Source organism: Anopheles gambiae, chromosome 2 (genome assembly GCF_943734735.2).
Source record: "Anopheles gambiae chromosome 2, idAnoGambNW_F1_1, whole genome shotgun sequence".
NCBI lineage: Eukaryota > Metazoa > Arthropoda > Insecta > Diptera > Culicidae > Anopheles > Anopheles gambiae.
Window position 1 is genome coordinate 38,227,239 of NC_064601.1, and position 23,455 is coordinate 38,250,693.

General features: G+C 45.7%; 1 protein-coding gene across 32 annotated transcripts in view; it reads right to left on the reverse strand.

Annotated features, from left to right (window-relative positions):
- Nucleotides 1–23,455, reverse strand: part of LOC4577453 (complexin) — a 176,648-nt gene that overhangs the window by 35,970 nt on the left and 117,223 nt on the right. For 14 of the 32 annotated variants that reach the window (XM_061652886.1, XM_061652885.1, XM_061652890.1 and 11 more), the window contains exon 3: nucleotides 8,616–8,627. The exons of 15 other annotated variants lie outside the window; for them this stretch is intronic. In XM_061652886.1, coding sequence (XP_061508870.1) covers nucleotides 8,616–8,627 — 12 coding nt within the window. Of the gene's footprint in view, nucleotides 1–8,615; nucleotides 8,628–17,218; nucleotides 17,772–23,455 lie in introns of those variants that run through there. 3 more of the 32 variants (XM_061652915.1, XM_061652913.1, XM_061652912.1) reach the window with 2 other exon arrangements.

Here is a 23,455-nt window from a genome sequence, read left to right on the forward strand (position 1 = left end):
TGCGAAAGTGAATAATTCAATTACCCCTGCAGGCAGGCTATCACGAGGCAGCACCATCATCACCGTCAGGCTGGCGGCGGGCTGGCGCTTTAGGCTTTAAGAATTATACGCATAGAATGGCACTTGGAATTTGGCACTTGCTTATGCTTGTTGTGTTGTATTTTTTGCTCACACGTACGCATGTCAACCCCCCTGGAATGATAACGAACGATTACGCTGTGCGGTGAGACAACGTCACTTCGTTGGGTTTACGTGTACAGGAGAGTTCTATGAATTTATATACTTTCACAACTACGGAGGCTATGCATCATTGTGTCTCCTTTTTGTGACCACCGCCTCTTGGTTTGTTTATTTTTCCTCGCCTATTTATAACGATGTGGCGGAATACAAAAAAAATCTGCCCTTCAAAACTCCTATCATTCGTGGAAGGTGTGCTGCGACGGTGCGATAAGGAAATTGGATAAAATATTTTGGTTTCATTACACCGGACACTGCACACCGGAAGGTGGAAGGAAATGAAGTGTTTTTTTCAGCGAAACCCAAAACGCGGTATCTAAAAATTGAGTTACACACAACTGTGCGTACTGGCCGACCGGGCGACGGACGGCTCGTACCATGATGGTCATCCCTGACAGGTGATCCTATCAAAGGTGCTTCCTTCTTCCGCACGGAGGGCAAGCATTCGCACGAAGACGCTGCCGCCTCCTTTTCTTATCATTTCACTCACATCGGAACGACAACCGAACCGCATCTTAAAAGCTTTTCATAAGTCAATTTACGAGCCGTTTCGGGGCTTTGTTGTTGGGCGACATGGAACATGGCGTGCCTGTGGTGGATTGGTGGATGGTGTACCGGTGCTGTGTGTAGGCTGGTGGAATACACATGCCCGCCCTACCACCGAGCGAGTAGCGAGTGTAGTTCTCCATTACCGACTTACCTAATTACGGTGAGATGAAATATTAATGAAAAATTTACTCCGCAATTAAGCGTGTACACTGCCTGGGTCTGCCTCGGCTCTGGCTAAGGGAAAGTACCCGAGCCTGGGACCTGCCACTGGCACTGCTGGCGCTTCACTTTTGCGGTACAAAACAGTAATTTGGAGCCCAACATGCTTCCCGGGTGCGCTGTAGCAAACCCGTACCCATTACAGTAAGACAACCACTTGCATATTTAATGCTGTAAATGGCTAGTGCAGAACAAAATGGGGTTGGTACTGTCTGCCGTGGGCCGGTTGGTTTTTCCTAACATCAAAGCTACATTGTAAACAGTGTTAGGCCGTAGTAGGAACGGGGAACTAGTGTCACACAGCGGGCCGACGACCGACCGACTGAATGTGCGAAAGCATCCATCGAGCTGTGACAGCTGAGTTGGGACTAACCACTTTTAGCAAGACTCTCCGCGTAGAAGGATTGCAGGATTAGTTCATTAGCCGGAGAGCATTGAAAGTGGATTATCTTCGTCCGTTTCTCCTCCGTTTTAGCACGCGATTACGCGTAACACCAACACGTACCGACTCCGGCTGCTGGTACGCGTTGCGATTGTTGACAAATCGTCGAACCTTTCGAAACGGACGGCCGAACAAGCGGACAAGCCACATCTCTGACGCTGTCTATCCTTCGTTCCCATCAATCTCGCAGATTGTCGATCAATCAAAAGGCTATCTGGTGCGGGCGGGAATCCATTCGGAAGAGTTTAACCGTGGATGTACGCCGATGGACCGTTTGACAAATGGATTCCGTTCGATGGCCGCTGGACGCTGGAGCTGATGAAGTTCTCCGCCCCACCGGATGGACAAGTTGATTTTAGGAAATATTTCAACCTTGGCGAAAAATCACGGTCAAGACACGGCGGGTGATTTAGAACCGAACGGAAGCGGTAGCTTGGTGGAGTGCGTCGTGCCTTGGGTGTAAAGGGCAAGGGAAACCGCCCCACTTCGCTTCCAACCTACCCACCTACTGCTGAGCGGAGCTGCGCGTGTGTAATGGACGTGTGATTTATTTCATCGATTTGATCTTAAATCACATCAGGAACGACCACGGGAGCGTACCGTGGAACGAGCCCGCCAGAGCGCTAAGTCGCTAACATGCTGCTGTTATTTTTACTGGCTGTGTTGTGTTCGCTGTTATGTATCGAACCGTTTTCGACTGCCATCGACAGAGCAAGGGCAAAAAGTTACAGCAAGCGTAATGACCACCAAATACTACGGGAGAGCGCTACACGTCGATCGATGGCATGTTTGGGAACCGTTAGGCTGATAGGCAGAAGGTGAAAGATGAACCCACATGGGCTCAACAACCTTCCATTAGTGTTTATGCCACCTGCTACGCTTTCCTTTAGTCATAGACACACACACACTTGAACAGTGAAATAATTTACAATGGTAGTTTAAGGGGCGTTTGCCGTTCCAGGAGTTTTGCTGCCAAAGGGGAGCGATCTCGTATCGTTATAGCCATTGTAAGATTGCGAAATGGAACCGCTTGGAAAGGGAAAAAACTGTTGGGCATCAATTTCGTTTTTCTCCCGGGCATGTTTGCGATTTACGCTACGCGGCTGTAAACGGTTATGATGGCGCTCTATGGAGCGTAGCCGAATGAACTACCGTCGAGGCATGCATTTCAGCATGCTGTTTAAAAGCCAAAAACCATAATCGAGCCAAGCCAAATTCCATGTTTTTTTTTCTTTCTAGCACTCCCCTGGACAAATATGCTGTGCTGGATGATTGGTGGCCTATGTGCTGCGTGTTACGTGTAGCGTTCAGTCGTTTCCAGCCGGTAATTGAATCTGCCGTAGCGTTTACGGCTTGTCACAACGCCTGCCCATAATGCCAATCATTCTTCCCGATTATGTGTGTGTGTGTGTGTGTGTGACAGCACGTTTTTGTATTTGCTCCTTCCAATCATATATTTTCTATAATAATCGTTATTATCGTTTCGATTATGATGTTCGAGCGGGCTTGTCGTCAAGAAAGCACACGGCAAGTTTCACATAGATACATTTGCTCCCTGCCCGAGCAGCGTGCCTAGCTTACACCATTGTTCCTGCCTTCCCGCTCGAAAGGCAACATCATTTGTCTCTGCTTGCGCGTGGTTTCGTGGTGCAGGAAGCGTGGCATTGATTCAAGCTCAACGCAAACGAGAATAACAACAAAAAAGGAAACGACCTCCGGTGAGCTTTCGTTTTTCGTCTTGTGAAAACACATCGTATCGATCGGACAACAAGAAGCAAACCGTCGAGAAAAACAGAAACAAGGCCAAACAAAATACATCACAACCCCTTTTCACTACCGTCCCTTATCTACCGAGTTGTGTTTCACCTCAACCACACTTATGGTCGGCACCAGTACCGGGAACAGGGAGACCATAACACATGTGAGCTGCTGCTGTCTGTGTCACATTGACGTATCGTTCGTTCGTTCGTTCGTTCGTTCAATCGTTCCTTTATACACACACACATACGGTGCGGCTACAGCCGACCGACCATCGACCATGTGTCGCCGCCATTGTCAGGCCATTATTTTATCGTTTCGAAATTGATTTTTCTCCACTCCGTTCCGTACAAAACGGGCCTTCCGATTCTGGCACACTTTCTTCCCTCATGGCGGCAGCAGCAGCAACAAAATATCAAATCAGGCCAGCACAATTTTCTGACCAGCCATCTGAGCTGAGTTAGCCGGGGCTTAAACATCACACCGCGTGTAGGTAATAGTTGAGGCCACACGGCCAAATAATCCCGGTAATCATACTCTCCTCTGGCTGCATTAGATTATTGATCCTGTGACGTTTTCGCCCGCACACATCAATCCAGCTTTATCATTGTTCTTCCAAACTCCCAAATCCTGTTGGCCGAGGTTTCTGGATGGTGGAAGGAGAACCAATAGGTCACCATTGTCACTATGCCTTTTGGGATGCGAATGGTACATACAGACACACATACAAACGAGCGCTAATTGAAACGAACGGGATTCAAAGAGCGTTGATTTGCTGTTATGATGATTGAATATTGATTTTGCTTGCCCCGTGCCCCACAAGCACAAGCAAGTGTGGTGCGAATCGAATCGAAAATGAAAATTAGTAGAGCCCACACTTTCTTCCTTTTATTCTCGTCTCCACCTAGCTAGCCCTGCCAGTGCCGCCAACCTAGCGACGGACAATGCGAACAAATGGAAATGTGTGCGTAACAAAAACGCGGCCAATTTTCGAGGGCGGAGAACGCATGCATTGAAGCAAAAAATCTAATCAACCGATAAAGCAATTATCGGCTGAGGGTTGAGATTTTTGTTTTAGATTGTCTTTTAATATTCGCACCAATTGGCTGTCGGTGAGTGTGTGTGAGTTTGTAGAACAGGAGTGGTAGAACCTGAAAAGATAAATTATTCATCGATGCAAATGCCCGACACCTATTAAAGGCAAAGTGGTTAATTTATGTTCTGTTCTATTGGACAGCATCGCATTTGAGGCACGCAGCAATCGGTTATTGGCATTTGCATTTAGTTGGAGTGGTGGCATTCATGAAACAATAGAAACCACTCATAGTCTTAGTCTGAGCCACATTCGACGACGAAAATCAGTTTGATTAAACTTAAAATGTGACCTTTGATGGGGTCAAGCTTTTACGTAGATTAAACAAACTAACTCATGATGGGGTGGGTAGGTGCATTAGTTTGAAAGATGTCCAGACTCATCCCCCCAGCCACAGTGGTTAAATAGAAACGAAACTTTTCGATCAATCCAACCGGACCGGATGTATAGCACAAACCTGTCCCATTCCCGATGAGATGCTAACGCTATAAAAACGGTTCACAAGAGACTAAAGTAGTTGTATGGATCGTTCAACCAAAAAACTTCGACAACTTTAGTAAATGGTAAAAAAGGTCCTTCAAAGAATTCGTCTGCGGGGAATTCGGTTCTCCTCCCATTCTGTTGATAGCTGGGAATAAAATTACAGCTCACCTTTAAACGACGAGAACGATGGGGATGCGAGAAGCAACTCATCCCGAAAGACATCTTCAAGGGATTTTTGTTTAGTGCTAATGCCCGGAAGGATGATCGGCCGTCTCTTCTTACCCTTGCCCTAGCGGGGTGACATGAAATATTCATTAACCCGGCCAAACCGCCTCACAAGAAGCTATCGGAAAACGTTTTACTTGATTACATGTAAGATTCCAGTGTCTCCGGTCGCATACTGTCTTGCCATCCTAATCTTCGCATGGCGGTAAAGCGAGCTTAGGTGCATAGGTTTGTGTCGGTGTGTAGGGTGTGCTATTTGCATCAGTTTGAATGGATCCTGTTTCCAATGCTATCTCATATCATCACTTCAAACCCGAGCGCGGGACAGAATTAAATCAGACCGGCAGGAAATTACACAATGAAGGACCACGTCGGTGCTGCTGCTCACAAGGATGTGGACATTTAGCTGACCACATTTACACACACACACACGCGCCCTTACATTTATGGCAGCAGAGAATGACACTCTGCGTTAAGTGGTACCAGAAGGGCGTTCTCCTGGCTTTCGCCTGACAGCTGCCGGATAGTCATACATATTCATCGGGAAGCATCAGGAACGCGTGTAAGGCTGATTCACGCTCCACTCCCTGCGCATACATCGCACACAATGGCTTCGGTTGTTTTCGATCGGTGTGTTCTTATCTGTTTTGCTCTGTTGGAGAACACACGGCCCAGCAGTAGCTGTGGATGACCCGAACTTGGATCCGCTCTGGACGCCTTCATCCTATTAGTCGATCTTCCCAGCGGGATATGCTGCTGCAGCTTCCTTCACCGATGGCAGCGATGTGGGATGGGCGTTTAAACGGGAGTGTCGAAGAATTAATGGAGAATCTGTCCTGATAAGATTAGAGCGCTTCGAGGCGGGCAAGCTCACTAACTCCGAGGGGCTTCGGACGAACGTCATCGTTTCAGCGTAAAGGTGTGGGTGAAATGTACACCCTTTCAAGTTTGCCAGCGTCCGAATAGCGTCCCCGGACCTGAAGGATGCCGCCACCCCGGATGCCCGTATGTCACAATTCCGTGAACCCAAATTCCGACAAGGTTCGATGAGTTTCTCGTTCTAAAGCCTCCCTCCACTGCCGCGCTGCTGTGTTGACAGAAGAGATACGGGCTGTTGTCGTTTCGAACGAGGGTCAAACCGGGCCCGGCCAAAGGACCCAATTCGGATGGGAGGATGTGAGGGAGGAAGGAGAAAAACGCTAGGATTCAGCTAGCCTGATACTCAAGGGCTAATAAAAGTAATTAAAAATTAATTATAATTATTAAAGTGAGCAGCTAAATACTTTCGTCCGGAAAATTGTACCCAGATCGTCCGAGTCACGTACCCTGGACACACGGCTCTTTCGTGTACGGTGGAGCTTCTGCTACTCCATGATAGTCAAGAGCTATCTCAGTGAAGGCATAACACCAGATGAAAGCAGATAATTTATCATCTACGAAAGAATTTCATGCTATTTTGCAGTGTTTGCTTTTTCAAAGGGATAGGAAAAAATAACGAAGACAAGATTTTTCGTCGATTCATTTGGAGCTCTGGAGCAATTACCTTCGACTGAAATAACTTCCACTTTATGCGATCGATGTGTGCTTGCTACATTGTGTACAAGGCAATTGTTTTTCAACGATACTATGTGCCTTTAAACTCAATTAGTGCAAGGTTCTATCAAAGTTGTTCCTCACATTTACAGAATAAAGCGAATCTTGTATATGATATGGAAGAAAAAGGATGTTCAATCAACCAAATAAGGGAATTGAGCAGTTTGTGTCTTGATTATTTCATCATCAATCAGAATGAAATTTGAAATAATTCACACAATCCCTAGAACCTATGTTTCATGCTAAAGTTCGTTTTATTCCAATGTAAGCTATTTACTGCATTCACCGAAAAGACTATCACTTCACTCGGCATTATCTTGCTGCTGCTACAATACATCTCTCTTCAAAGGCTATGGCAGTGTGGCGGTCCGTGAAGGTGGCCGAACGACATAAGGGCGCACATGTCCGACCACAACTCAATTAATCAAAATTGTATTAATTTCCCTATCAATTACGGCCAGCACAATGTGACCAAACGATCTCCTGCCATCTGTCAGACACGACGGGAATGGTATGATGGTACGGCGAGAGGTTCGTACGGGGTTTGTAAATAATGTTGAGCACAACGGTCCTTCGCAGGGCGATAAGTTGATGATATACGATGTACGCGCCATACATGATACCCTAAAGGAAATGTGTGCGGACGGGGGTAAAAAACAAGCTATCTTCTATCCTGCGCAGCGCAGCAGCTAACAAGAAGCCCAGCGCCCTTTTTCGAGCATTTCATACAGCGAAACATACATCGAGTAATTGAATTCCAACCATTCCGCTCGAATTTATGCAATTTACGAAGTGGCATTTATTAGTGTGCAAAAACTTCATCCTGTTCCCGGTTTTTCCCGGGGATGCATCACCGACAGCAGTGGAAAAGCACATCAGCAGCCCGCCTGACAGACGGTCTGACGCGGTCTGATCAGTTCCGTGCGCTCAGGAATGACATTAAAAGTTCTTTAGTCAATAATCGAAAATAAAACCATGCCCCGTGCAGTAGAATGAGCCCGTTTTCACAGCAGCACCAACGAATGGAAGCGCTGTTTGCGCATTTAATTCGGCAGATGGATGGGAAGGGAATGGTATGTGTAAAAAGGGGACGAGGAAGCAAGACGTAGTTGGTAGGAAAAATGGCATTAATCAATTTCATTTCGCCCTCGTTTGAATAACAATTTGATTGCTCATCTTGGAAATTCCAATGCGAGGGCAGCATTCTCCTGGTGTCGAGATGGAATGTCGAACGGGTATATATGTATGTATTGCTCTTGGTATCATCAGTATGTGTATGTTCGTTCGTTCGAGCGATAAGAGTATAGTGCTAAGGAATGTGATCCTTCTAGTGGATTTGTAATGCCGGCTGAAAGGCAAGAATGTACGGACTAGAAGCAGCACTGGTACGCTTTCTTGGAAGAAGCGCGTACTTGCGCAAGAAGAAGCAGCTTTGAAAATGAAGACACTGAAAGGAAAGACATGCAGAATGGGTACATTCTTCGTCTGTCGGTTCGGGAGGCATGGTCATTCGATTTTCTAAGCTTACTTCTTTCCTTTGCGGCAGCGCACTTTTCGCTGGGCGTTCTATTCTGAACACGTGCGGCATGTTTCCGAGGGAAAATAAATCATTCGCTCTGCCCATTAATGGGTTCTGTAGGAAACGATCGAAAAATGCCGAAAGACGACCGGTTGGTGGTACAGTGGAACGATCGCAACGAAATGGTTCGGTCGTAAAAATGTTAATCGGTATCGATCCATGTCGTACGTGTACGGGTGGTGAGCTTGTGTAACTTGCTGACGATGCAGTTAGCTAATTGGTTACATTCAACCACGATACGAACAGCGAAATGTGATACGAAAAAGCAGGCGTCCCATAAGATGTGAGACCACCTGTGCCAGCTGAACATAACGCTCAAGCTGCTCGTAAAGAGCTGGTGAATGTAACTATTTGAACCGTAACAGTGCTGAGGCCCGATTTCATTCGATCTCCATCGGTCGGCTGGGATCGAAATGATATCAAGCAGTGAGACTTACCTCCAGCAGCTCCTAAACGTTGTTAAAAACAAAAAGAAAAACAACAAAATGGAAACATATCACGGAGGAAAACAAAAATATGGGAATGAAATAAAAATGAAAACAAAAAACAAGGATTAAACATAAAAACAGTTATTATTGAAAGTGTAATATTGATTATTAGAGAAGATAAATCATAAAACAATTAAAACAACATAATAGGGAAAGTAATACGATACAAACAGTGGTGCCAATCGACAATAAATTAAACACAATCATAATAGAATAATAGAAAAACAGAAAATAGAAAACGAAAATCAGTTTCACAGGTTAATCGGAAACGGAAATAAGGAAAATAGAAGGGAGAGAAAGAGAAGAGAAAAGTTCGTTAGTATTTGAAGAAAAACGGTTAGTATGAGAAGGTTATGGATGGAAGCGAAAAGAGGAAAGCGAATATATTCGGTCGTGTGATGTGATGTGGTGTTGTGTTGATTTGTCTAGCAGCTACGTGTCGTTTTAGTTTAGTTTGTTCCAATACTTGCTAACTAATACATATGTGTTAGGGTAAGGTAGATGTTTAATGATACTTTAATATAGTTTGATCTAGATAACGTTTTGTTAAGCATGGAAAGCAACTATAATTGTATGGTGTGATGGAAAAATGTTGTTCATAAGAGCAAGGTTAGGACACCATGCATAGGCCCCATCGAAACACGATGGAGACGCTTGGTGTCGCATAAACGCAGGACCTAAGATCATAGTATGTATTGATAAGTATGAACGAGTGTGTGTTAGCTGTGTGATGCTTTGTTTCCTGAAAACAGTGTACAATATTTTGGTAGTAGCAAACTATAGTGAAAGATGATAGAGCTGGATAGTTAGATAGTATGTAGAATAGAAGCCGATAGAATCGATATAGAGAGAAAGCGTTATTTAAGAGGGATGCAACTACATCGCAAAAGAATACTTTAGTACAACAACTAAAAGGGAAAAACTTTCTAATGAAAACTGAAGATGGAATCATTTTTACATGTTTTTTTTTCTTCTTTTTTTTCACCGACAACATGCTGGAAGCATTAACCATCATGATTGAAGTGGTGCTACAGAATAATGGAACGATTAAAATAGTAAAGAAACCCTTATCTTACCTCCTTGGTTCACTATTACCGGGATTTGATATAAATAATTGAGAAAATGCTTCTGGTGGGCTGAAGGCTAAAGCAATACGCTATGGCCCTTTCCCATGCTATGGAGGACGAAACGTATGATCGCGATCATAACATGGGCTGCCCGTGACAGGAGTATGTAAATTCAACCATCATCATTTTGATGAAGCTGTTACGCATACAAATTGTAGTATATCAGAAAGGTATGTCATTCAGTTCTGTAACACGAAGAAATCGGAGAGCTTTAACCAACGGAATCAGTAGAAGAATGAACAAAATATTGCTGTCAAATACAAGGCTCGTAGTGATACCTTTGGTGGGTCTACAAATCAAGACACATATACCTTGAATATCTTTTTTTGGCCGGCAAGTAGAAAGATTGTGCCACAGAAAAAAGAGTGATTTGTGTGGTACAACACACACTGATTCCTTTCTGAAGTACTGTCGGATTGGAAGGCATCATAATGCGCCGTAACGACCGTACACACATAGACTTCAGCTTCCGTGGTGGTGTACGCTTAGAACCTACGCATCTCACATTACACGCTCGCCGTAAGTCGCCAGCGTGGCGCAAGTCATGGTGGTGGTTAGTTGTTTTTTTTTTTGTGTGGATGTCATTAAAACCCCCTCCCGTGTACCCAAAACGCTCAAACCGCAAACTCCTTTTTGTGTAAGGATATGTACATGACTGGGGGAGGGAAGGAGGTGTAACATAAGTTTGCATGTAAAACAGCTTCTCTCTTCCACCGTTTCGGAGCCGTTTCCTGTACGGGCGCGCCATTCAGACGGGACATTCATAATGTTAAGTATTTTTCTCATCCACCGTTTTGGCGACGACGCCATAGACGACAGTGACAGCTGTTGGCAGACATCTAGGAGTCGTGTTACATGCGTTTAAGTGTGTGTGTGTATGTGTGTCATGCTGTTTCCGCCACTAAACAACATCTGCACCACCCCGCCGACATAAACGGGTGTCGCTGTCAGGCGCTGTGGTGGCATGAGAAGATGTTATAATAAAGTAAAATACACACACACACATACACTCGAGCACACTGGCAGAGTGGCGTATCATTGAGAGAAAGACGGTGTCGGTTGTCATCGTTCAATATGGTTGCTTCCCGAACGTACATGGTTGTTTTTGCTACTACTTTCAACATTGTAAAACGAAGGTATTGGATGCACCTCCACAGTATGTTGTGTGTGCTTCTATGTGGGGATTTTGAGAAGCTTTAATGAGGCACACAGGCCATTACACATACCTCCCCACCCCAAGGGAAGCCGGCAATGACTGTCTTTCACATCGGCTGAAGCACGGTTTCGTTTTTCTCGTATAATTATTGAAATGTTACACTACCACGCTGCACATGAGCGTGGATAGTGATGATGTGGTATTTTTACCGGAACCAGCCACCCGGAAGCAGCACAGAACATGACACATTTTCATATCCAGTACTTGCAAATGAAACTGTTTCCGACAGCTTTCTAACGCGTTTCGAGCGACGGGATGGCTCGAAAGGGAAACCAGTTCAGTGTCATTGAAACCATCACTGCTGTTCCCGGTTGCCGTCAGTTGTTTCCTGTTGGATTTGATTTTTCCCATCCTGGATAAGATTGTCACAGAATAGCGTTTGAGGATGGTGGGGAGATCACGGTATATACTGAGAAAGCATCATATTACATCCGCATCCACAATCATCCCCGCAGGCAACGCAGCTCGAGTGGTAGAGTGCTTTTAACTGGCACAAATTGAATGACCATTTCGATGGCTTCAAGATGGTTAAAAGCACTCGTAGCCATGCTGGGAGATGCAATCTCGTCAACACACAATCCCAACAATGTGAATTACAGTGTGAGTGTGTGTGTGTGTGTGTGTGTGGGCAGTAGCAATGTAGTCTGTTGCAAAGTGAATTATACTTTCACCAACGCCATGCTTCCACGCTCCGAAGCACTGAAGTGGATAAGTAATCGAACGTAAAATATAGTTCCGGTACATTACGCTTGCACCGGCTGGCCCCCAGATCCCCAGGATACAGACCCGATTCCAGGCTGGAATGAAACTCAATCTCAGCTACCAAGTAATGAACGTTGAAATTCAATTAAAAATCTTACTTCCGCCCCCATCCCGAGCCGATGAAGCGCTTCTCGGGTTGATTATTATTGACGGCATGTAGCGCAAGTAATGCCTCTGCTAATATGATTTCAATCCATCGGCCATCGTCCATCGTCGATCGAGGCCGAGAATCATCTCGGCCATTTCCCACGGCCCCGAAAACTTTAGCAGTGTTTGAGGACGCTGCAGTTCTAGAAACTGGACGGAAAAGAATTTATTAAATACAGCGCCAGGGTTGTCCCTCTCCCAACGACCAGCGGATAAACCGTGGGCCACTCTATCTGTTCCTATTTCCTCTTATCCACGAATCAGGGAGGAAGCAACAATCTTGACGAATTAAAAACTTTCTCATCCATCCACATCAACAAACAGCAGTAGCAACATCATTTCATCCACCGTATACGGATGAGTGATGGCCCTGCGAGTCCCTGCGAGTACGATGTTGCTTCCACTGGCACTTAGGCAACTTCCTTTAGCCCGATGGTAGCCGCTTGTCGCAATTAATTTGGAAAAGTAAATTGAAAAAGTTTGCGATTTTGCGATCTCGGCCGCATCCCAGCGTCCGTCACACGACTGTCTTTGGCAGGATTTTGGATCGCATTCGCGGAATTTACGCCGTATTTATGCATCATTGAACCGACCGGCCGATATTTTGGCGAACGTTACCCCCACGAGAGTACACGCTTAACACCGAAAATATGTTTTGATAACGACAAGGGCAAGCTAAGAAGAAAGCCCGGCCATTGCAAAAAGATGAACGCGGTACAGTTCTGTGTGGGATACACTTACGAGCAGGCAAACAAGAATTCCGAAAATGTCAACCGTTCGACGTGCCTCGAGGGACGCGAACGCGGACAGGGAAGCGATTCTTGGAAGTGGTGCGCTTCTTCTTTAATTCAGAAATTCAGCGTTTCAGGTCCGGCAAGTTTGCAGCCAGCAGGAATGGGAATGATTGTACAACTGTGGTTTACTGGAGAAGAGGAGATATAGGGATAGCGAGAAGGAAAAGTTGCTTTTCCGATTTCGACGAATTTCAGCTCGTAACCGCCGGGAGAGCGGTGTCGAATCGTCGAAGCTTGCAGTGGGAACATAATTACCAAGTGGTGGGAAAATGGGTCTGAAGTGTCTGTTATTTACATCAAATGGTAGAATTGTGTTGCTTGCTGTCGTGGGATTTGAATAGATGAGCGGAGAGATGTATGATTGTTTGTGCTACCTTTGCAGTTTACAACGCAGGGAAGCAAGCCCACACTGCAATGGTTATAACTGTAGGAATGAATGTTTCCCCCTTAAAAGTTTTTTGATTGGTTGGATGTATCCAGCACAGTACAGCATCATGCCTGTAGCTAGTTTTGCATATTTGTTTGTAGTTTTTTTGACATAAAATAATTTACCAGTCAATCATGCAAACCAAACCATCACCAGCAAAGCTCTTACTATATTCTACCCTTTTTTTCAACCATCATTGTAATGCACTTTGATGCAGGATCAAACGAACTCGAGTGAACAGTTTGCGTTTGCTCCAAATACGCTTCCATGCCAGCAAATGAATCATTCGGCCTATGCAGTTGATGTACTCGCATCCATCAACATCGACCCGCTGGTGTGGAAGAAGCTACGAAACAAACGCCACCAGCGTGTAGCAGTTAGTAGAAACAACTTTTTTCCCCAAACGAATGATCGATATCCGTGTATCGATCAAAGAGAACGGGGCTAAAGAGTTTCATCGTTTTAGCAACGTTCTACAAAACACGAAAAGCCAGAATACGTTCTCAGAAGTACCAGTGGCTTACGGTACTCCCCCCAACCCAGTACATTCACCAGTGCGAGGTAGGGATTGGGCGGGGAAAAGTTCTTACCCACCAGTTTGCACCAAAAGGAGCCCATCAAACAGGAAGAAATAAAAAAGTTTGTCTATTTTCTCATTTGCTAAGTAGTTTGTAACGAATAGGTATGCTTTCCTCGGGGGGATTTAGTGTTGCAACGTTGGCCGTTCAGCTCGGCTACAAGAACATACTACGTAGAGTGTAACTGTCGATCTGTTCGATGCTGCTTCGATGAACGATGGCTGGTTCCTCAAAGGGACGGTTACCGCTTCATACCTTCTATTTGGCTTTGAGTTTCTTTGAAAACGGCAACCATAGCGAATGCAGCAGTGCAAAGGTATCCCACTGCAAATCCTTCGCTGGAATCAATTCGCCTTTGGTGCATTCATTCCGCTTTCCTGGGAAATATTGGAGCGCCGATCGGAAACGATACTAATAGCAAGTGCGCTCTGCTCAGGATTACATTTTGCGCGTCTCGTTTTGTGGAATCTTTCATTTTCATTACCCCCTACCGGCGGAAAGCGTCTTTTCTACTTAGCTTAGGTAAGCCACCCGAGGGTATTACTGCCTGCCAGAGCACTTCTGAGTGGAGTTTTCATAGCATCGCTCTAATTTGAGAGAGATTTCATTTGCACCGTCTTAATTCCCACTTTATCCAAGTGGTCAGTAGGGTACGATCTGCTGTGCGCTTTGCCAATTGCACTGCACTACTAGCCGCGATACACGCAGCGTCGGTACTTCTTTAGTTGTACTTTGTTTTAATTACGTTCGCAGAAGGGGACTTTTTTTGCAAAAAAAGGTACAGCTTATTTACAGAGTGGTGTACTGTAAAGAAGGTGAAAATAATGGTTTGCAGTTAATCTGCCAGCTTAGTACGAAAAGCGGTCAGGATTTATGACAAAGTGACGTAGCAGAACTTATGTAATGGAACAATAGTGGATTTCAAAACTCGATAAACGAGGCGTGAAATGACATTTAAATTAACATACTCGTTAGAGAATCGTTATAAATGCCGAGTTATTGAGAGCAGACGTCTCCAAACTTTGAAGTTTGCGGGCCGCATTGCTTCGCATGCATTTAGAAAATACGAACGTTTAAATCTCACTTTATGAGAAATTAGTAACAGAGTATACAAAACTATAGCTATAGCTTTCTATTACTGAAGCTTGGTCTACGTTACATGCGTTATAATACACATTTTATTTTAACCTTTAGAAAGTCTTCGCGGGCCTCAAAATAGACTCTCGAGGGCCGTCTGCGTGGTATTCTAAACGATAACATAGTAGATCTGTCACTGACAGTTTAGAAACGTCAAACGCGTAGTAACCTTGACAGTTAATGCAACAGGTATTTGACACTTCGTTTTGACAGAAGGCAACAGGTAATTTTTATTGTATTTTGACCCACATATAAATATTTTTTTATTTCTATTTGATTGCCTTTCCAACGTATAACAAGAGTAACTTTTTAATACTTTATATCAAGTATTATTGCTGTATAAAAAATAATAACTTACTAAAATATTTTATAATCAACGCTCAGTAACTGCTCTATCACAAACAGGACAAGTTTGCTGCTCTACGTCAGTCTTTTCCAGCCTACTTTCCAAACGACCGACGCTGGTCACCCCGATGACAGCAATTAGCATGGTGTGATTTGTCTAATTTGCAAAACCGAGCGACACCGCGCATGTCGTCTCCCCGGAATGGAGCTAATGCAATCGGCCCTCCCTGCTGAGCGATAATGCGTGCAGTGTTAACGCCGTTATCCAACAACCCTCTCCAAACCCATCAAGCCGTCAAGGGAAATGCAAAGCACATGTTGACTGGGTCGTGGAAATGTCGCTCGCTATGTTTGTGCCGTGGCAAGATCGTTCGTTCCACCGTTGTCGGAATTTTCACTTGATCAAGTCTTGCAAGGCGCTGATTCACCGTAGCGTTTCCGTACACGGTCGAATCTACGACACACACACACACGCGCGCGCAAGGCGAAACGCTAAAGGATGGATTCTGTTTGATCGATTTTCCTTCGCTCGTTTGTGGACAGTGGCGCGTACTGTAGGGCGCGCATACGGCCCTACGTGTGCCGCATTGAAGCAAATGGGTCTCGTTTCCGCACGCTCACGGTGGTAGCGCTCTCGTGTGCTCTTTCCACAACCTCTATCTCTTTTAAGCCTTCGCTTTAGTACAGCCACACACACACACACACTTACACACAATGGCATGCTTATGTTGAAGTAAAGGGCAAGAGATCGTTAAAATGTGTACTTTAGCGCTGTCGGGAACGGGTTGTCGAGCATCGTTAGGAACAGTGGGTGCGCGGCCCGTGGAAAAAAGCGGGAGCCGCGGGAAAGAGTAGGATAGATAGCGAGTGCCGAATCGGTCACGGGTCGGCTGCACGGAGCGGTGTGAATTTGTGACTAAGGATTCACCACGGCCGGTCCGGACACGGCCCTCTAGACAGCGAGCCTGCCAGCCAATGCCGCAATGCCGTAATGTGTGCCAGTAGTGCGGTAAAGCGAACATGTGACACTGGGTTCGTTCGTCGCGTAGGCTCACGAGAAGGCGAAGCGCCTGGCATTTATCCCCACTCGTTCCAGTCAAGCTGGTTTTGGGCAAGCAAAAACCCCCTCGATTCCCTTTGGTCATTCGTTTGTTTTGTGTGTCTAGCGGAATGATATGACTGACATTACACGGAGTGGATGATATTACGCGCTCTCGTGGATGTTACCGGGGAGCTCGAGGAACGGATTGTATGGACGGGGAGGGGGGATGATAGTGTAGCGCGCAGATTGCTTACCAAAGCACTACGGAGTGGAGTGGAGTGGTGCAATTTGCAGTACGTTACACACTGCAGTGCGGTTCATTTGGGAAGCTTGCTCTAGATTCAATTACGCACACTTGCAAAAGGGAAGGGAACTGAAGTTCAACGAGGAGTGTGCGCTGTTAGCTTTAAAGGAATTGCCCCATCAAAATTGTACATCAAAACGGAGCTACTGCACGGAGTGATGTGGGGAAGAGTTCGGCACAATGAATTACGATACGGTACAGACACACATACACACAGACACACGTACATACAACCACACACACACACACACTCACGCGCATATACACATCAAAATACACAGCCTACAGGCAGTAGTTTACAGCAGTGGAGTAAGATACAAATACGACTACGACTAGGACAAACAACGACGCAGGCCAACATGGTACAGCAGCAATCGCGGGGTGTCTTGTGCGCTTGAACGACGAGCTGAGAAAACGCTTTCGTTGTCGCAGGTGTTAAGTACGATCGATGTTTATCAATACGGGCGTTACAGCATGATGGAGGGGTGGAAGGGGAGGCTAGGACAGAGGAGCATTAGTGATCAAGGGTGGTCGAGACACAAGCACAACCCTTAGGAGGGTTAGAAAAGGGACACGTTCGAGGACGAGGTTTCGAGGAGTTTCGGGACGGGCTGTTTGGCTGTATGATAGACATTGATACAGAGCATGAAAAATCGAATGTTCCCTACCGTACCGAGAAAATTCATTTTTCTCTAAAGCGCTGTTGCTTTTCACTAACTACTATCTATCACTGGGCGCCGTGTTGGCTGGCAGGTGAAGCTACCGTCGGGCTGGCACGGTGACTGTTGGGTGTCCCTTCGCTGCTTCTGCTGCTGCTGCTGCTACGACTGCTGTTTCTTGTCGGAATAGTCCGGCTTAACTACGTGAAGTCTTTGCCGGCGGAGTGTATTTTTGGGTTGATTTTCCGTCGTCCAACAGCGTCAGAAGATGCTCGACTGATTCGATTAGGTTTAGAATGTAGTGTGCAGTTCGCTTCAAGCTTCAAATCACAGCCGCAACACGAACACAGACAAACAAACACAGGCACACACAGGCACTGGTTACTTGCGGGTGATGGGATGCGATAGTCCTCGGACACGCACGTAAACACACTGGCCGTTCTGGCGGGTGCTAACAACCGAACCACAACCACAAGTTGGAGATCAGCAGGCCCCCTCCGAGTCCAGGGAGATCAGCAGCGCACGCTGGTATTGACTGACGCGCTGTGTGCACTGAACTGAACTCTCGAGTCGCTTCGCCGTCTTACCAAAGCATGCGACCGGACGACCGTCCGCAGGAGCTGGTCGGCCCTCCGTTCAGCCAGCGGCCGAAGTACCCACACGAAGGGGCCCCTGAGTTCGGTTGTCAGTAAAAACAGACACCCCCTCGCAAGAAAAAAAAAAACGCGCGCACATACATAGAAAGAAAGGACGCACGCACAAATGGTTCGGGCGGCTGGATTTGGCGAGCAAAACCCGGCAGCAAGCTGTCCTGCTCGGTTTCTAAGTTTTCGCTTCGCTCACGTGGACAGTAGTGCAGCGTGAGTTCCCATAAACCCGAAGCGGATATCCTGGACCTGCGCAGACTCCATTCCTCGAAATAGAGAGAGAGAGAGCCATGCACACACACACATAGCAGTGGCTTTGCTGTTCGGCTTTGGCACTCAATGGCGACCGAAGCTAGCCGGAAGTGCTATCACCTCGGTTTCGGCGCGCTGACATCGAAGAGGCCACACGCACACACACACATACTATCGATGTTTCGGATGGGTTTGAATAAATTAATACCAGTGGGAAAATCGCGCCCAAGATTTACTCCTCCTTCGGGGATGCCCGAACACGAGCTGCTTCGCGGGCATGGGACGACCGATCGGAAACCGATGCCAGTGGGGTAGCGCAAGGGAAGGATGGTGCAGTTGGCGTCGACAGATTGTCAATCGAAACCGCAGCCAGACAAAGGGGGTTCCACGGGGGAATATACCAACTGACCCAGTGGCCTGGGTCGCTGCGTGACCAATGGACCGAACAGAAGGTTGAGCTTGAAGGATAAGCGGAATCATCCATCGGCAGTGCGCGGCAATGGCTTATCTGTAAGCTCTAAGCAAGGATTTCTAATGATCTAATGAACTGAAGTATTGAAGTCAGCGAAGCGATACTCATTTCACCAGAGACCTTTGCTTAAAGCATTCCCGCTGTCGGAAGGTGTTCTGAAACGCATACATATCTAATCGATAAATTACCATTAAATAGAATAAACGTATTAGTAGAGTCAGCTGGACTTGAGAGTGTCATCCAAAAGGTTGGATTGATTATCATCGTGTCCGAGCATTCGCAATGGTACATCACATTTGTCCCAACAAACCGTAAAATCTGTACCATCTTGAATGCCACCGTTCGTACGATTCCCAACCAAATGCGAGGCCAGGATTTAGCCTAATGACCTGGGTAAGATTTTCGCCAGATAATAAAACACAACCTAGCCAAGGCAGTACATTTTCGTTTGACATGCGCTCCCGTGTGGATTTGACGGTGACTTATACGGGATTTGTGGGAGAAATGTGCGTGTGTTATTGGCCGCGGCAAGGGTCTACACGTGTCGAAGGCTGCTATTTTGCCGTGGAATAGACTCCCTTCGGAACATCGAACATTACATCCCACGCCTTTCTCGCCCTGCTTCGTCAGGGGGTCGATAAAAGACGCACATCCTCTCTAATTGGGGCAATGTCGTAAACGGAATAAATTTGAGCGCTGCTGCCGCTTTGATTACTCCCGCGCGCAAATTAGGGTTTGATTGAATGGAAGAGTCGTATTCGAATTTATCGTGCCTTGAGCGACGGTGGAAGGCTTTTTTTTTGTGTGAAGGGTGTAAATAGGGGATGGGAATTCCACATTTCGATCATCGATTTAAATGCTCGGCATGAATATATTAACATCCCCCTATAGGCGTACATTAGAAGTTATGGGAATTCATTGAATTGTGGAAGAAATGAAGTGTACATTGGGACATTTCTGATAAATTACTTTAAATCATAAAAAAAACAGGTTAAACAATCACAATACCAGCATCGGTAAATGTCCAAGTAATGTCCAACTAATGTATAAAAAAATGTAAATTTTGTTGAAGGCATTTCTTTGCCCTCAATCCATTTTTATTATTTGACATGACGACTGAATTCAATCTTAGGTTGCCTTATTCACTCAGGATGTTTTATTTGATTTGTTGATACATGTATATCATTGATATATCCACAGCAGAATAGTCATCTTTATTTTGTTATAGGATGCTCAGTCTATTATAACACAAGAACACCAGTATAACTTTTATTTGAAATTCCCAACAAAAGTTAGGGAAACATTTAAAATAAATGAGCCATTTTCTTGCAGCTTTCATGAAAAAAAAACCCGCATGACGCATATTGCGTTCAGTTGTATCGGGCAAAGTAAGGCTAAAACAAAACTCTGAATAATTTCGTTCCGGCAAAGAATGACCATGTACCGGATCCCTTGGAAATGGAGCTAAAATCCAATTGATAGTTCCCAGCGCGGATGGTACCGGAAACAGTTTGCGAACTAACTAACACGGTCATGTCCTGCCCAGTGTCGAGGAATTATTACGTTTAAGCTGTTTCGCCGGGAACTACTTGACCGTGCGCGCGCGGAAAACTTTTTACATTCTTGTCGATGGAGAGTAAGAGTAGAAAGAGAAATGGGCGAAAAAAACAAACACACACATAAGCGGACACAGCGGTGGATCTTTTTTCCATTTCCGTTCCAGCGCACTGAAGGTGCAGTGAAGCGCCCTGGGGAAAATGGTTCTACATCATTAGGATGCTATAAATCCTAGCAATCTAGCGAAGATGTCAATTTCTTCGCGCACGAAACGAACGACCAGCGCCGGGGGCAGGTGGTCGCGGCATCACACTCGCATTCCCCCGTTGAATTATGGCGAATTATGCTTAATGTCGCCTGAAGTCACTAGCCAACTCTTTTCGCCAACTCTTGTGAAAGATCGGGGCCATGCCGTGCAGTGGCAAAAACCGACGCTTCCCGTACGTTTGGTGGCGCTGTCTAAAACGCAAGCCGGTGGACAAGTGTGAGGTATGGGAAGCCTCTTGTGAAACCATTTTCAATTACAGCACGGACTGGCCGGATGGTAACTCTCAGGAAGCAATAAGAAGCTTACGTCAAGAGCATTACCATCACAAAGACGTGGCCCATTGCATGGGAGACCCGGGCCGCAGGAATGGGACGCAAGAATGCAGACTAATGGGCAGGTTCGATGGCTTACGGTAAAGGAGTGGAGTGTAAGATGTAAGAGCAAAAAAACAAAGGGGAGGGGGATGGCATTAAAAGAAAGAAACCGGCTCGAAGGAACGTTCGAATGAACCTTGAGATTGTATTGCATCCCCTTGTGTCGGGGGTACATCTTTTTTACCTAAGATTCCATCCAACCCTGGCCGCAGAACAGGGACAGTGACAGTGTCCCTGTGTATGCCGTTATTGGTATCATTATTCTTAAACTCTGCCTGTTCGTTCCGTGGCTTCCGCTGCTCCGCTTCGTCGACTTTTGCACTATTCGCCATTATGCTTTACGGCCTTGGAATGTGCCTGCCTGAAACCCTCCACCCTGATAAGCACACTCGAGCGTATGGGTGGTGTCGCCTACATACCGCAACGTTCTAGCAGCGCCTACTAGGGTTCCGTTCCCACACATACACACAGCCATCCACCCAACCCAACAACAACACATCACCCTATTGCCACTGACGAAAGCAGCACCGGCAACAGCATTAGCAGCAACAGCAGTTCAGCATCAATCGTAATCCCCATTATCCTTAACACGGTAATAATGATGGTGAGATGAACCGTGCCTCGATTTCCATCCACATACTTATCAACCTTCCCCATCTGCCATTTCCCAACGCCGTTTCCCCGTTCCCACATTCCTTCAATTCGGTACCCTATTCTTCCGGCATCTTGAGCTGAGATGCCTTTCGTCCATCCATTTGCACTATTATTGATTTCAACGCCTTATCCGCTTGAACGCGCACCTCCGGTCCCCTCTGCCCGAGCGGCACACTCCTCTCCCCCCTTCGCACAGTTGGCAAATACTTGCGATTAATTGAAATTGTTTTGAACGGAACGCTCGACTTGACTTGGTCTGCGGTAAAATTATGCATATTTTATCTCTTTCTCGTCCGCAAGACCTCGCAAGACACGTCGGCCGCGACGGTCGAGCGATAACAGGCAAAGGGACTGATGGTTCGGTTAGGATTGGGGGATGGAGAAAAAGCGATCCGAACAATATTATTATCAGTTCACATCATAGGATCAGCCCACATCAGCCCACATCCCAGAATTGGCAGAAAAAAAGACACGACGAAAAATCCACAACGCACGCAGACTGTCGGCCGGACTTGTCGGAAGTGGTTCCATCAACCGGAACACTGACGGACGGATGACCGGGCTCGTGGCAGGTGCGTGCCAGGGTGCGAGGAGAGATTATATTTTTTGTTCCCACTCTACATCGCCCTGTATCGGAAGGATGTGACATTTCTTGAATAATTTATTCTATCGCATTTAGTTTTTCTTTTTCACTTTAATTCTTCACCCAAACCCCAAAGCCTTGACGGAGGCGATGGGGAGGGGAGAAAAAGGAGAAAAGGCTCGGTGTAAATCGTGCCGCTATTTGCAAAGGTACAATTTGCCGAACGATCTGCTATCCATCATCTTTTCTTGAGGACACCGGACACCGACCTTCGGGTTGGGTTCGGGGTGGTATGGTGGTGGAACGCCCGTGGTGAGGTGCGGAGCGCAATTTTGTGTTGTTTGTGGGTGCCGTACCGTTGGCCGATGGATGGAAAAGTCAAATTGCTCGAAACGAATAGCTGTGAAATGGAAAACGAAGGCATTTATGCCAGGCGGACAGACAGTGCTGTGGACAGCGAGGGGTTTGATAGCGACGAGGTTGTACTATAGTCTGGCGACACGACAGAATTGTGCAGGACAGGTGTGAATGAAGACGCAATAGGTAAGGTTGCTTCATTGAATATTGATTACGGGATTGGATGCGCGAGATGGAAATGAGACGTACCCGTGGCAAGTGAAGTTTGTTGGATAACTCCAATAAGTTATCGAACTTCTTCTGTCCTGAATTGGTGCAATAGTTATGGAATTTAATATCATATCATATCATGTTTCATAGCCCTGTGTTCTTTAAGCAACATTTATACATTATATATACGGTTTTGTAACAATACTTACAACACCACACTCGTACTGAATCGTTTTAAGTAACATATATATATATATATATATATATATATATATATATATATATATATATATATATATAACCGCGAAGCGGTTGTAGCGTCGGATAAATGTACTATTATTTCAGACAAAATACATGTAAACCAACGATCATTTGCTGTATGTTCGAGAGAGTTCATGTACTGTGATTGATATAGATCATTTAAAATTACTAAGAAATGTTAGAAAATTGTGTAATCCTACTCACACTAGTAGAACGCCCTAAAAAAGTCGGGTTTCAGGCTGATAGTATAAAACATATCATTAATCAGAAATCATTTCAAAGATACTAATAGAGCGGCATCTACATCGGCACTTGACCATAATGGGGACATTTTTCATTGTACAAATATTTGCCAAACCGTTTCATCCGGTTTTTTTTTTAAATCTGGCTCCTCGGTTTGTTTTAAGATGTTCAAAAGAGTTATGAAGAAATGTACATTTCTTTTCCTTCAACCTCACTGCTCCCAGTAAAACCATCATCGCCAAGAGAAGGTTCCTGCTTAGGAGATGCAATAAAAAAGTACCACGCAAACAAATCTAGCGGTTAGCCACGAAGTGAAAGAAAAGTCTCATTAGTTTCTCCGAGGTTGAAATGCAGTTTTACTTCCCATCTTCCT